The following is a 13,751-nucleotide window of genomic DNA, read 5'->3' as shown; positions in this document are numbered from 1 at the left end:
GGCAGATCTATGGATCAGACCAGCGCAGCCCAGGGCATGTGCCCTGGTCACAGTCCTCTAGGCCTGAGTTCCCACCCAGGCTGTGGGTGTTAGGATGCTGAAGGCTGATGTTTCCTAGTGTTGTCCCTGGTGTCCACCCTGTGAGGTGAGGCTCTCTCTGCTTCATGCGCCCCTCCCATCCTGGAGAGCAGCCTTTCTCCTGGCCCAAAGGTGTCTCCGGCCTCCTTTAGGAGGGGCTGGACCAGATGGCTGGTATCTGAACATGTCTTCTACTTGTCCCCTGTGCCCCCACAGCCTGCCCTCTAGAAGGCATCATGCGTGTTCTGTTCTGTTGGTGCAGCTCCCTGGCTGTGAAGCCTCGCGCTCCTCAGCTAAAGCCCCCTGTGGAGGCCACCATTTCCTTCCATCTCGGAGCTCCTGGGCACAGAGCCCGCTGCACTTCCGTTGTTCTTGCCTTTCCGTGTGGAAGGGGCCTTTAGTTCTTCCTGCCACATGAGGAAACGTTTTCCATTTCTAGAAGCTTTTCCTCCTTAGAACTCCCCCTTGTGTCAGGGACTAGCCCGGCTCTGTCCCTGGGGTCCTCCGCTGCCAGCACTGGCTTCTTGCTGCCTCATTGCTAGGCACTGATTTTACCTATTTTGCTGGCTATCACTTCCCATAGACTGCCAGTGGGCAGGAGGGCCAGAACGCCAGTTTAGGGCCAAAGGGAGTAATTAGAATGTTCTAGATCAAGAACTTTTGCCTGGCCACAACACACGACAGGTCTTGGGCCTCAGGGATAAGCATATCGGTGGGCTTGGTGCTCTTCACTCTCCCGTCTGTCTTCAGATGCCCACCCTCCCCGCACATCGCTGGCCAACCTGTCTTTGCTAGCTTTCTGCCCAAATCCCAAGCCCCTCAGTCTGGTTGGTGCTTCCCACATTCCTAGGTCAGAAGGCCACGCCGGCAGCCTGTTTGATTTGCCCTGGGTGGACACGCTTCTCCTACACTTGCTTCTGTCTCGAACCCTAGCCCCTCCAGGGTATCGCCTGGAGGACAGGACTCTAGATAGTGCTGATGCTCCCAGAGCCCAGCAGAGCCACGCTCCTGACAGTGGCAGGCAGATACACAGGTGCCCCCGTGGGTCGGCACAAGCCTCTAGGACATCCAGCTGGGCCAGGTTAGGGTTCAAGGAGTGCCCAGCAGTTGGAAGGCAAATAGTCACACAAAATGACAGAGTGTGTGATGGGCCCAGGGGATGGGCTCGGGCTTCAGGAACCAGGCAGAAGAGCCAGGGGGTCCCAGCAAGGTTCTCAGAGGAGGTGGGCTTGGTGCAGCCTGTGCCCACAGTAAGTTGGGAGGCCCAACAGCATCTCCTAAGACAGGGAGCTGTCCTCCTACACAAGAAGAAGCTGAGGCAGAGAAGCCTGCTTGCCGAGGCCATGGTGCTCACAAGCAGCAGCCATGCCAGTGTGGCCCTTGGGGGTCAGGGAAGTGGCAAGTGGGGAGAGGCTGGGTTGGTACTTGAGGGGGAGGCATGGCCACTGAGAGCTAAATGAGTCATGCGGTCTCTGCAAGGCTTACATGGAACATGACACCTCACACGGCCCAATTTCCTCATCCGTTAAATGGGAACGGTGATACAAAGTCCACTGACTTGAGGCCAGATCAGGGTTCTTACCTGCCCATCCCACAAAAGGGACAAGCCCCCTCCTTTGGCTTAAGCCAGACCTGGGACTTGCTTTTTGGCCTGTGTTGTCTTGTGTGGGAGGGCCCACACCTCTCTCCAGATGTTCACTGATTTGACAGCTGCCTGTGCTGACCACACCAGGCCCCTCCTGTCCTACTCCCCGGGAGCCCTAGCTTCCCCACTGTCTTTGCACCCTATGACAGCCCAGCCCAGCCCACCTCCTCTGCCCTCTTCCTGGCCCGGGCCAGGTTTCTCTTACTTTCTAGGCAGGAAGTAACCAGTTCCTCACTTCCTCTGTCTCTCCCTGCCCTAGCCCTTCCCATTCTTCCTTCCCTCCCCTCCCTTCGAGACAGGGTTTCTCTGTGTGACAGCCGTAGCTGTTCTGGAACTAGCTCTTGTAGACCAGGCTGGCCTCGAACTCACAGAGATTTGCCTGTCTCTGCCTCCCAAGTGCTGGAATCAAAGGCATGCGCCACCACCGCCCTGCCCTCACCTCTTTATCTATGAAATACCCTGCTTCTGGTCTCCAGTCCCTGCCCTCCAGGCCAGCCTTCTGAAGCAAACTTGTTGTCAGTATTTCTTAGCATTGTCCAGTCTGTCTCCTTGCCCTGCCCATCCCATGTCTGTCTTGGCCTTATGGGAGATACTTTCTGGTTTGTTTTTTGTTGTTTTGTTTTGTTCTTTAACTGTAAAGGAAAGCAATGTCAAACCATTGTGGGACAGGGTAGATATAATGCGGTTGGCAGAGCGCTTGCTTCCCATCCATGAGGTTTACTTCCCAGTGTCATGTAAACTGGGCTGCTGGTGCACACAGCAGGGAAGACTGCGCAAGTCCAGAGACGGGTAGGCATAGCCCTTCAGATGGTAGCCAGTGCCAAGGAGAAAGAAAGGCTGGCAGAGGGCCTAGGGCTCATCAGCTGCAGAGACAACAGGAAGCACAGCCCCTGTACCTGTAGGTCTGTCTACCTGGGGGAGAGCAGTTGCATCGCCAACACCCTGTCCCACATCCTGCCACAGCCTAGCTGTCCTGGTGAAGACAGCTTTCACAGAGCCCACAGCCAGATGTGTGCTGGAGGCTTGCACTCGAGGGGCGGGGCCCCAGCTGGCATCCTTCCTGCCCACCACCCTTTCTTCTGGCCGTCCTGATCATGTTGTCGACACCCTCTTGGACTGTGCACAGCCACGTGTGCAGGCAGCAGTTTCCAGAGGAGCCAGAGCCTGGCAGGTTCTCAGAGTGAGGCCCAGAAGTTGTCACCCCTGTGCAGCAGCTGGCCCAGCATCCTGACTGTCATCTACCCCCCTCTTGCCCCCCTCCTCCTGACGATGCAGCTGGGTCCTAAGTCCTCTAGCTTTCCAGATGGCCTGAGCTGAGTCATTTTCCACTTTTCTGATGCTGTTTCCTCATGCATAGAGTGGAGATTAAACAGCCCCTGCCTCCCAGCCTTGGGGTTGGCCCGAGGACCATTTGTACAAGGTAGAGCTGGTGACCAGTGGTCGGACGTGGATAGTTCAGGCTGTTCCAAGTTAGCCCTCACGTGGCCATTTCCTTGGCACCTGTAGCCGCCCTGGGAGGCTACTGGCATCCCATTCTAGCCCCGAGCACTGTGGTAAGGCCACACAGGAGGAAGTGCAGAGCTGGGATTTGAATCCTCAAAGCTTTGATTCAGGGCTGGGAGCTTTGCCAACCCAGTGCCTGGCATAGATCTAGTATCAAACTTGGCTTTTGGTCTTAATGCTGTGCACATCTAAGAAGCTACCAAACTCTGTCTGGTCTCAGTTTCCATCTCTGACAGTGGGAGGGAGCAGAGCCCTTACAGGGCAGGAACCTACATGGAGGGACTGGGACGATGGACATTAAGCCCTTGACCCAGAGTAAGTGCCCTGCTAGGTGTGATGACATGTCATCCCAGCTCTTGGGATGTGGAAGCAGGAGGATCAGAAAGCATTCAAGGTCATCCTTAGTATGTAGTTCAAGACTACATGAACCAGGGCTCAAATAAGCAAACAGTTCAAAGTATTCGCACGGCCCCTTTAGGAATTGAGGCCTCTTCTCAGTGCGGGAGGGTCCTCCAGAGACAGCTGCCAGAGTACAAGCAGCCACAGAGGCTTATGGGCATCTACTTTTTTTTTTTTTTATGGCCAGGGGATTCTTTAGTACCTCCTGAGGTGGACTTTGACAGACTGCTGGCCAGCCTGCAGGACCTGAGTGAGCTGGTGTCGGAGGGAGAGACCCAGGTGACACCAATGCCCGGTGGGGCACAGCTCCGTACCCTAGAGCCCATCCCACTAAAGCTCTACCGGAATGGCATTATGATGTTTGACGGGCCCTTCCGCCCCTTCTATGATCCCTCCACACAGGTAGGATGGGGCTGCTCGCCCCTGCTGGGAGACGTGGAGCCAGCTCCCTGCATTAGCATGTCCTCCACCGAGTACACAGGCCCCACCTCTCCAGTCTCAGACTTCTCAGTAGTTCAAGAGTATGATGCTTAGGGTTTGCCAACTAAATAGGTAGCAGGTTTGGCACAGCATGGCACAGCATGGCTACAGAGGCCTGTTCACTCTCCTGCAGCGCTGCCTCCGGGACATACTGGATGGCTTCTTTCCCACAGAGCTCCAGCGGCTGTATCCTGATGGAGTCCCCTTTAAGGTAACCAGTGGCTCCTCAACCCACCCCTTCCCTGTGTGCTTTGAAGAGACGGGGGATAGCTTGCTCAGGGATCAGCTATTCTAAGAGGGAGCTTTTCACTCTGGGGACCCAGTCGGGATGCCCTGCAGGAAGGGGAGGGAGCAGAGAGTCGAGGGTGTCATGGCCAGAGCAGCCATGAGGTTCCCCCCACCAAGCTGAGCAGCAGACTGTGCCCTCTGCTGGCATCTTGAAGGTACAGCATTGGCATGAGTACTCTGCCCTCCCTAGCATTCAGGACACCAAGATGTCCTGAGGTTCTAGAGGAATCTACACTGCACAGGGAGCATAGTTTTCTCCAGAAGCTTTGGAAACCACTCGGCTGGGGTAGAAGTGGGGCATGAGTTGCAAACAATGAAAGGAGGCAGGGCTGGCTGGGCTGCGAGGACAGGAGAGGGGCCCATGTGTTGCCAGGGCTGAGTGAGAGGAAGGTTGTCGTCATGGGGACCAGGAGGCAGCAGGCTCCAGAGGCGGGTATCTCCACAGAGAGGGTGTGTGCCATCATGATGCAAAGGAGTGTGAGTCACGACTGTGGGGGGGTTCGAGAGTTCTGTGTGGAGACAGCCTTGGAACGGCCTGGACAGGGCAACTGTGGAGACCGCAGTGATAGCGGCTACCCTGCAGACTAGACTGGAGCAGGGCTCTGCCCTGTCCTGACACTCATCGCCTGTGTGACCAGCTTCCAGTGTGTGGGGTCGGCAGTACTATGGCTTCAGCTAGCCATGAGTAAGGGGCGCTTGCACAAATGAAGCCCGGGGCAGTAGCAGAGACTTGAACTGTGGTTCTCTTGGGTTATTCTCGAGGCCTTTGGGCAAATGGGTGGGGGTAAGGCTGCAGAGCTGAGGAGCTGGGTTCCCTGCTTCTGTGGCCCTTCCTTCCTGCCAGGTAAGCGACCTGCGCAATCAGGTCTTCCCAGAGGATGTGCTGGGCTCCTTCCCAGGTGAGGGTCGCGTGGTGGGCCGGCAGAAAATGCGCAAGGCCTCAGACAGGGTGGAGGATACTTCAGGTAAGCTGGGCCCCACGGCTGGCTGGGGGGCTGTGCAGAGCAAGTCCAGGTGGCCTCTGCCAGCCCTTGCTGTCCCTCCTGGGCTAAGGTTCCCGATGCCCTCTCTGCAGGCTCCAGGATGACTGCTGAGAAATTCCTGAACAGGCTTCCCAAGTGTGTCATCCGACAAGGCGAGGTGATTGACATCCGGGGCCCCATCAGGGACACCTTGCAGGTGAGGCCTGCCCTAATTCCCCAGCTTTCTCCAGGGGACTTTTTCACCAACCTTGGCTCAGCCTACAGTGTCTTGCCCAGAGGCTCAGGCCTATAGGCCCAGGCAGAGGTCAGGATGGCAAGCGCACCCTCAGAACTGCAGTCTCTGTGGAGCTGCTGCTCTACTCCACAGGGCAGCTGGGGTGAGGGGACGAGCCCAAGGCCTGGGGCATGTCCTTGAGCTCCTTCTCAACTGTCCCGCAGGCCTTTCAGATGCCACGAGTTCATTATCTTCTGCCATCACCCCGCTCTTCTCCCCAGGTCTCCACCCAAGGCTGTCTCCGACTCATCTCCTTTGCCCAAGTTGTCTTGTCCAGTCTGGCCACCCCTCGAGCTCCTGGCTGCAGCCCACCTCCCTAGTCTAGGCTGCAGGGTGTCTCACACCTTTTCTGTGCTGACCTTCCCACCGCCCTCCTGCTCCTGCTAGCCATGGCCCTCAGCAGGGACTGCCTGGGGATTCTTGGAGAAAGCCAAGGCCCTTATCCTGGCCCTGAATATCCATTTTGTACCAGTACCCTCCCCATTTCTAGTCTTCCCTCCCTTCTTTCCTGTCTCCTTGTTTCCTTGCTTTGAGACCTGTAAACTGCTGCCAGGGCCCTAACTGCATCCCTCTTTCAGGCTCTTGTTGCTTGGGATCTTTGTGCCATAGGGAGTCCTTGCCCTCCTCCATTTCAGATAACTGCTACTCATCCTTCAGGCTCGGCTCAGTGTCTTCCCTGAGCTAAGGCTAGGTTAGGTCCCCAAGCCTGGCTGTCAGCTGGGTGGGCTTGTCTCTTACATCGGACCGGAAGAATGATGGTGTTGCTTTCCAGAGCCTCCTTTCCTTTACACACAACACGCCAGCTCTCTGGCTTACGGGCTCCTTCATTCCTGCTCAAGAATGAGCCGGTCCTCTCTAAGGGTGGAGGGAACGATGTAGGCGGGACCTAGGGCTCTGTCCACTTTTCATGGCCGCTTTCCAGAGCTGCTGCCCAATGCCTGCCCGGATCCAGGAGATCATAGTGGAGACACCTGCCTTGGCTTCTGAGCGGCAGAGGTGAGGGCTGGGCAGAGGTGAGAGCAGGGTAGAGGGGAAAGGACCTGGGAGCTGGGGAGCACTGAGGACCTTTGGACCTGCAGGAGCCAGGAGTCACCCGCCATGCCAGTGCCTCCGCTCTCCATGTTGCGTATCAAGTCTGAGAATGGGGAGCAGGCCTTCCTATTGATGATGTGGCCTGAGGACACCATAGGCGACGTGCGCAACCTCTTAGCAAAGGCCAGGTGGGTATGACGCAGGGCTGGGGGCTGCAGGGCGTCCCTGGTCCCATGGCCTAACTTGATGTACTCTGATGAACACCCAGGGACATGGATGCAGCCACCTTTGAGATCTTCAGCACCTTTCCACCCACGGTCTACCAGGATGATGCACTCACCCTGAAGGCCGCAGGCCTGGTTCCCAATGCAACACTGCTGTTACGGGCTCCAAGAGCCCAGCCGTCAAACCCCAGCTTTGGTACTGGCTCTGGCCCCCACGCTGGCCCAGGCTCACTTCCCTGAATAAAGTGCCGCCCCTGATATGAGCTCTACAGGCTCTCTAGACAGGGCTGTCTTGAGGGAAGGCTGGGCTAGGGAGGGGGTGGTACAGATGCTCAGGCCTGTAACTGGAGCCCCATCTGGCTCTTTGTCCCCTAGGTTCCTTTTTCTCCCAAGCTGTGCTAAGTGGGTTGGCATTGTCTCAGCTGGGGCAGGGAAGCTTCACTGGAGGTAAGGCCTCTGAAAACAGCCCGATGCTCATGCAGACACTTTCTCCATACTGTGTACAAACCACTGCCACCACCACCTCCATGCTCCCAGTCTGATGCAGCTGCAGCTGTACCTCCCGTGACGCCCACACCGAACCACCTCCAACACAGTCTCCCTCCAACCGGAGGCAGTTCTGGGGCAGCCACCCTCACTGTCAGGAAGGCAGGTGAACACCAGAACCTGCATGGGAATTGAGGGTGACTCAGCTACCATGTCGAGAAAGGCCATGTCAGCCATGGTCATGTTGCCAGACACAGACAAACACATGCTTCACACGCACACACAGAGGCAGCAACACTTTAGCACTGCTCTGAGCCAACCAGAACCACCACCTCTGCCACGCAGGGACCTAGGACACCACAACCAGACAGGCTGCTCCAGTGGAACGGGCATTTAATAGTCTCTAGGATGCTCCCAAGCGGGGAGTGCGGGGCCTTTGGCAGAGCCCTGACCGACGGAACTAAGAGAAATACCCATTAGGCAGTGCCAGGCAGGGAGGTAGCCCCAAGGCCTGGCTGGGGACAAGCCAGCACTGGGGCTGTGCTTAAGACAATCTCTGAGACCAGTTGGTGAGTAAGGAATGTTGCCTCTGCGGGAAGGGGGAGGACACAGAAAGGGCTTGGGTTTGCAAGGAAAGACTCCAAGGTCAGATTAGGAATGACAGGGAGTTGGTCACAAGGTCCCTCAAGGCCTGGTGAGGAGTTGGTAGGGACTGTGGCCATCCCTGCTCAGGCCAGTTTCAGGAACTCTTGCAGTGTGTTCTGTTCCACGGCCTCCACGAAGAGTTCATAGTCCTGAGGGAGGAGGCAGTCACCTGAGTGCAGATGCAGGGGACCCTACTGCTTTACCCAGGGCTGACCCTGGCTGCAAGTCCTCCAACACCTCCCAGACCCCAAACCCCAAACTCCATACCCCACAGTACTGGTCCCCGTTGACAATCTGGGGTGGGGTGGCCTTGGGGTTGCCCGCCAAGGCTCGCATCTCATCTCGGAGGGCGTTGTCCTGGGAGATGTCCACTAGCTGGTACTGGATCCGCTTCCCGTCTAGGATGCGGGTCACCTCACTCTGCTGGGACTTGATCTAGGGGCAGAGGATTGACACAGTCGGCAGGCAAGCTGGAAAATTTATGGAAGGAACTCTGGTCCAGTGTTAGCAGGAGCTTTTGTCCTCCTGCCCACTCTACGGGGAGATTCTGGGCACTAAGGGATGGGAAGGGTCCAAGGATGAAGGGATCACCTACAGGAGTCTCAGAGAAGATAGCCAAGTCCTGGGTAAGTCAGGGAAGCTGGACTCGCCAGAGCCAGGCCCTACAGCAGAAAAACCCTCCTCCACAGCCTCACAGTGGAGAGGAAGCGGGGATTAAGGAGGTGTGTGTAGGGGGTGTACAAGAGAATGGGTGACCCCATAATGGTGGATGGGAGTGGGAAGCTCATGCTGGGAAGCCGAAGGCTCCCTGATGTGTGGAAGGACAGAGTGGGCCGCGTCCCCCGGACTAGACCTGGGAGGCCATACCCTGCACCTCACTGCCTCCATCGTGGGGGCGGCTCCCGGGAGCCGGTTGGGAGCACAGGGAGACCGCCCGCCTTCCCCGGGTGCCCGCCCAGGCACACACTTACTTCACGAGAGCCGGTGACCGACGTGCTGTAGACACGCAGACCACTCATGCTGCAGGAAGGGGACACGCAAAACCAACCGAGGGATGGTGGGAGCGGCAGCTGCACTGCTACGAACGACGCTGCCGCCGCGCTTGGGAGCGGTTTCCTTCCTGCTCCGCCCGCGAGTCAGTGCGCTCGGGGCCAATGAGCTGCGCAGGCGGGCAAGGCGGGGCCTGCATGACACCGCCCTGCGCTGGAGGCGCCCTCCCAGCTCTGCTCCGTGGCCTGGAGCCCAGGAGGATCCCCCTTCTCAGCAGCTGTTGGCTGCGGTCAGCCCTTTCGGACTTGGGGCTCACTGCCTGTGGCTGGGGAAGGACCAAATGGCAGAATGGTTCGGTTAAAAACTTTTCCCAGTTTACCCGGGTTTTGAACATCCAGTGCTCAGCGCAGTGCCACCCTTGTCTCCAGGAGGTCCCTTAATAGTACAGCTCAGTATGGAACTTTTGAAGGAGGAGCAGTTTCCAAGCTCAGGAACCTCAGCAAGGGCGGCTGTGGGATGGTGGGGGCGCTGGGAGGGGCACTGCAGCCAAGACACTTTCCCTCAAGCACCTCCACTCAAACAGGCTCTGACAAGAAAGGGTGGTGGCTGTAAATTGGGGCCACACCCTTCAGAAGCCAGATGGAGAAGGAGGTAAGAAGCTGCAGGACAGCTCACTGGTGTATAGAGGCAAAGGCTAGTGCCACGTCTTGAAAGTCTGCCTCCAACTGGCCCTTGGTAGAGATCCATAGCTAGTTTTGGGGCAGTCCCGGCTCAACTCTTGTTGAAAATGACACCCCGTGGCTTTAAATATTAGGAATTAAGCTGATGAGGTGGGATAGAGTCCAGCACTCACCCCAATTTTGGAGCAAGAGGTTAGGTTCACTATAGCTCCCCTCAGTAGAGCTAGGACTATATTGGTGAAGGCCCTGGAAGCCAGCCCTGCCCTCTGAAGCAAACTGTCTATCTGGTTATGGGGAAGTTATATCCTCAGAAACTCAGAAGCTGCTGACTTCCGAGGTCTGGTTTAACTTTGCAGTAACCACTGGCTGGTGGGGAGTGTGGGCAGACTTCATCTGTCCCCGCCCAGACAAAGCAGAAGTGGGAAGAATTCAGACAGCAAGCTGGATCTGCCTGAAGCCAGTGAACTAGTCTTTGGCTCCATAAAACAAAGCGAGGGCTGGGCAAGGGATGCCGGGAGGCAACGAGAAACTGAAGCATCTGTTAAATGTTTTATTCTGTAATCAAAATAGGCAATACAAACCAGTTGACATAACAAAGATTCATATAAATAACTTTATAAACTTTACAAAGAAAAAAATACCCGTGAGCATGGAGGCTGAGCTCCCAATGACGGAGGGGTGGACATCAACCAGGCAGCTCTGGTTTTAGGAGGCAGAAGCCCAGAGGCTGAGGTATCCAGCTGGCTGTGGCTACTCTGAAGGTAAGCCATCCATAAATAAAACACAAAACGTAGGAAAACACTTAAAAAGAAGGCCACTCGGGCCAGCCCTGGAGGTCCAGGAACCTTTCAACAGGCCAGAGGCTTAGCAAAAGTCCTGTCATGGCTGTCTCTGAAACCCTCAAACTAGAGGTTCAGGGCTGGCCCAACAACCAGATAAAACTGAGACCATCCCTAAATCAGGAGGCAAGAAAAACCAAAAAGCTGAGGGTCCAAAGGCCCTCGTGAAACACAGAACCTCAGGAAACACTGAACACTTTTATTTTAGAGATGACCCACACTAGAAGCTCTGAACTCTCAAGGAGTCAGAGAGGGAAAAGGAAATTCCCCCCAACCCCAAACAAGAGGCACAAATCAGGGCTAGTTACAGCCCTAACCTTGGGAAGGGGTGAGCAGCTTGACAGTTGCCCTGTGGTCTTCTGGGGAAATGACTATCCAACCTGGGAACCACAGGGCAATACCAGAGGAGTCTTCACTTAGCCCAAATGGGGCGGCTACCTGGAAGGCCCGAGTGAAGGAGAAAGGTTATGTTGACCACATGCCAGGGCTCCAGGGGCACAGAGCTTCCTGTAAAAGACAGCACAGCAGGCAGGCTGAGGAGCCCTGCTGTAGTCCCTAAGCCAGCAATCCTAGGGAGACTTTGCTAAGGGGTAGAAAACCCTGAGGCCTCTGTGGGAATAACAGCCCTGAGGAAGCAGGTGCCTGAGAAAACCCAGAAAGCCAGCTGATTTCCCAGGAAGGCTGACACACGAGGCCAGAGAATCCTCAAAAGGTTGCTACTCCTACCTAACCAACCTCCTAGGCCTATCTTAGTAGAGGATCAGCAGGACCAAGATGTGGAGCAGGAATGAACATGGATCATCCTGGAGGATGGAGAGGGAGGTGAGCAGCCTGTTTGCTTCTGATTTATCAGTTGAATCTGCAAAAAGGTTAATTAGTAACTCAGCCTTGGAGAGTAAGGTAACAGGTAAAACATAACCCAGTAAGGCAAAGCCAGTGTACAGCAAAACAGGCAGACTCTTCACATCAACCCTGACCCAAGATACAGGCTCTCCCCTCTGGGTGAAGCAGCAGAAGGCAGGATTGTCAGGCAGGAACCTTCTGGCAAGGGTAATAGCAGCCAGGTCCTCCCTGGCACTCCTCACTGTGTGGCACAGTTTTCTCCCATGTCCTGGGCATATCTGTCTGACAGGCTGGTCCTTAAGTCCTCGATGTCATGACGCAGCTGCTGAACCTCTTCTAGTTTTCTCCTGATCACATCTGGCTTCTGCAAATCTAGCTGAGTTCCTGGGAGCTGTGTGGCTAAGGAGAAGAGGATTTTAAGAGTGTTAGACAATCAGTTGACTGAAACTTCATGAGGAATGGCAAGACTTTAAGTAAGCTTTTTTTTTTCTTGTTTGTTTTTTGAGACAGGGTTTCTTTGTAGCTCTGGAGCCTGTCCTGGAACTAGCTCTTGTAGACCAGGCTGGCCTCAAACTCATCTGCCTACCTCTGCCTCCCGAGTGCTGGGATTAAAGGAGTAAGGTGTTCTTAAAGCGCTATGATCTTAGGACACAGTTTTCCCCCTCCAGTACTAAGGACTGAACCAGGGTTTTGCTTATACTAAGGATTCAACCACAAACTAAAGCTCCTAACTTAGGTTTCTATCCTCCCCTGCCACCCTGACAAAATGGCCAGCAGCCAGCCTGATAACAGGCTGTCAGAGGAATAGAGGGCAAGGGAGACAGTAAGACTGCTAGCGGCCACTGGGTGTGGGGTGGGGAAAGGTAAGACACCTGAAGATCCAGGCATCTTGCCAGCTCCCCTCCACCCCCATTTTCAGACATGACACTTAAAAGAACAAGCTGGTAGCTGGATGGTGGTGGCACATGCCTTTAATCCCAGCACTCAGGAGGCAGAAGCAAGCAGATCTCTGTGACTTTGAGGCCAGCTTGTCTATGGAGTGAGTTTCAGGATAGTCAGGGCTGCACAGAGAAACCTTGTCTCGAAATACCAAAAGGAAAAAAAATAAATAAAAGCTGGAAATAGTGAGCTGATAATTTGTTGCCTAAGGCCTGCTTTCTGTTTGTCCTCCATGCAAGCATCCTCTAAGGAGGCCTGTTTGTGAAACACTTAATGAACACTTATTTTGCCAACTCCCACAAGGCAATGAATGGCCAGACCTATGCACCTGGTTCACAATTACCATAAGGATAGCAAAGCTGGATGGGTGAGAGAATGAAGGCCCTTTTGATGACTCACAGTGAATGCCTAGGAGCAGAGAGAGGTTAGGGTTATGGCCCTGGGCCCTTTGGGTCACAATGCTGCAGACAGCTTGCAGATCTTGAAGGCAAATGGCCAATTCCTGATGCAGCTCATAAGCCAGCTGGGCCGCATCTGATGAAGACGGGGACCCTGGTTGGGCCTGGCGCAAGTGCTCTTGCAGTGTTAGATTCTTCTCGATCAGGTCCTGGTTTTGCACTGAGAGCTAAGCAAACAGATGGATAACTGATTAAGACCCAAAGAGAGGCAAGGATCTGTGTATTTGAATGTGCATGGGTGTGAAGGGGAAATTTAGTCACATTGTTACTCCCCATTGTTACCCACACAGGCTTTGAGCCACCTTCCCCTCCCTACAACCCCTAGCACCCCCTCTACAAACACTAGCTCCTCCTGTGTGTAGGTTGAGTCCAGGCCCTTAGGGACCCAGCACTGGAGAGGAAACTATTCCTCAGCAGGATCTGAGTCATCAGCCTCCAGGTTTCGGTCCAGGAACCAGAGAAGATGCTCCCACCCCCTAGGAACTCTATCTGAAGCCAGTCCTTCAGCCAACTCTGTTAGCTAGGCTATTAGAGATGGCTGACCGTGAACAGTGAAATCTGAGAAGACACTGGTTTCAATCTCGCCCTGCCACCCTGACAAAAGTGGCCAGCAGCCAGCCCGATAACAGGCTGTCCGAGGAATAGAGAGGGGCAAGGGACAGAGTAGGAGTGCTAGTTGGGTGTGGAGCTGGGAAAGTGAGAGACCAGCCTGTCCCCACCCCCACCCCTTTATTTCTGAGACAGGGTATAACAAAGCCACATAACCCAGTCTGGCCTCAAACTTCCTACATAGCTGAGGATGACCTTGAATTTCTGATCCTCCTGTCTCCTTTACCTTCCAAGTGTAGGGATTACAAGTATGTACCACTACCCCTAGTTTATAGCTCAGGGCTTCATGCATGCAAAACAAGTACCCTATCAATTGAACTATATTCCCTAACCCATCTTTGCTCCTTTGTTTGATA

The 13,751-nt window shown here is 55.0% G+C and overlaps 3 protein-coding genes across 3 annotated transcripts in view; 1 reads left to right on the top strand and 2 right to left on the bottom strand.

Annotated features, from left to right (window-relative positions):
• Nucleotides 1-7,158, top strand: part of Ubxn11 (UBX domain protein 11) — a 27,452-nt gene extending 20,294 nt beyond the window's left edge. The window contains exons 9-15 of the mRNA XM_005353081.2: nucleotides 3,813-4,027; nucleotides 4,239-4,316; nucleotides 5,238-5,358; nucleotides 5,469-5,572; nucleotides 6,573-6,646; nucleotides 6,730-6,870; nucleotides 6,951-7,158. Of these exons, the coding sequence (XP_005353138.1) occupies nucleotides 3,813-4,027; nucleotides 4,239-4,316; nucleotides 5,238-5,358; nucleotides 5,469-5,572; nucleotides 6,573-6,646; nucleotides 6,730-6,870; nucleotides 6,951-7,146 (929 nt within the window). The 3' untranslated portion in view covers nucleotides 7,147-7,158. The remainder of the gene's footprint in view (nucleotides 1-3,812; nucleotides 4,028-4,238; nucleotides 4,317-5,237; nucleotides 5,359-5,468; nucleotides 5,573-6,572; nucleotides 6,647-6,729; nucleotides 6,871-6,950) is intronic.
• A 610-nt stretch (nucleotides 7,159-7,768) lies between these two features.
• Nucleotides 7,769-9,175, bottom strand: Sh3bgrl3 (SH3 domain binding glutamate rich protein like 3). Its single transcript, XM_005353080.2, has 3 exons — nucleotides 9,009-9,175; nucleotides 8,305-8,472; nucleotides 7,769-8,186 (listed from the first exon to the last, which is right to left on the bottom strand). The coding sequence occupies exons 1-3, from the start codon at nucleotides 9,054-9,056 to the stop codon at nucleotides 8,121-8,123; spliced, it is 282 nt and encodes a 93-aa protein (XP_005353137.1). The 5' UTR covers nucleotides 9,057-9,175; the 3' UTR covers nucleotides 7,769-8,120.
• A 956-nt stretch (nucleotides 9,176-10,131) lies between these two features.
• The window catches only part of Cep85 (centrosomal protein 85), a 22,347-nt gene continuing 18,727 nt past the window's right edge, over nucleotides 10,132-13,751 (bottom strand). The window contains exons 11-12 of the mRNA XM_013348468.2: nucleotides 12,728-12,953; nucleotides 10,132-11,788 (exon numbers count right to left, since the gene is read on the bottom strand). Coding sequence (XP_013203922.1) covers nucleotides 11,628-11,788; nucleotides 12,728-12,953 — 387 coding nt within the window. The 3' untranslated portion in view covers nucleotides 10,132-11,627. The remainder of the gene's footprint in view (nucleotides 11,789-12,727; nucleotides 12,954-13,751) is intronic.

Source organism: Microtus ochrogaster, chromosome 10 (genome assembly GCF_000317375.1).
Source record: "Microtus ochrogaster isolate Prairie Vole_2 chromosome 10, MicOch1.0, whole genome shotgun sequence".
Classification (NCBI taxonomy): domain Eukaryota; kingdom Metazoa; phylum Chordata; class Mammalia; order Rodentia; family Cricetidae; genus Microtus; species Microtus ochrogaster.
Note: the sequence above shows the minus strand (reverse complement) of the source record. Positions and strands in the feature narration are given on the sequence as shown.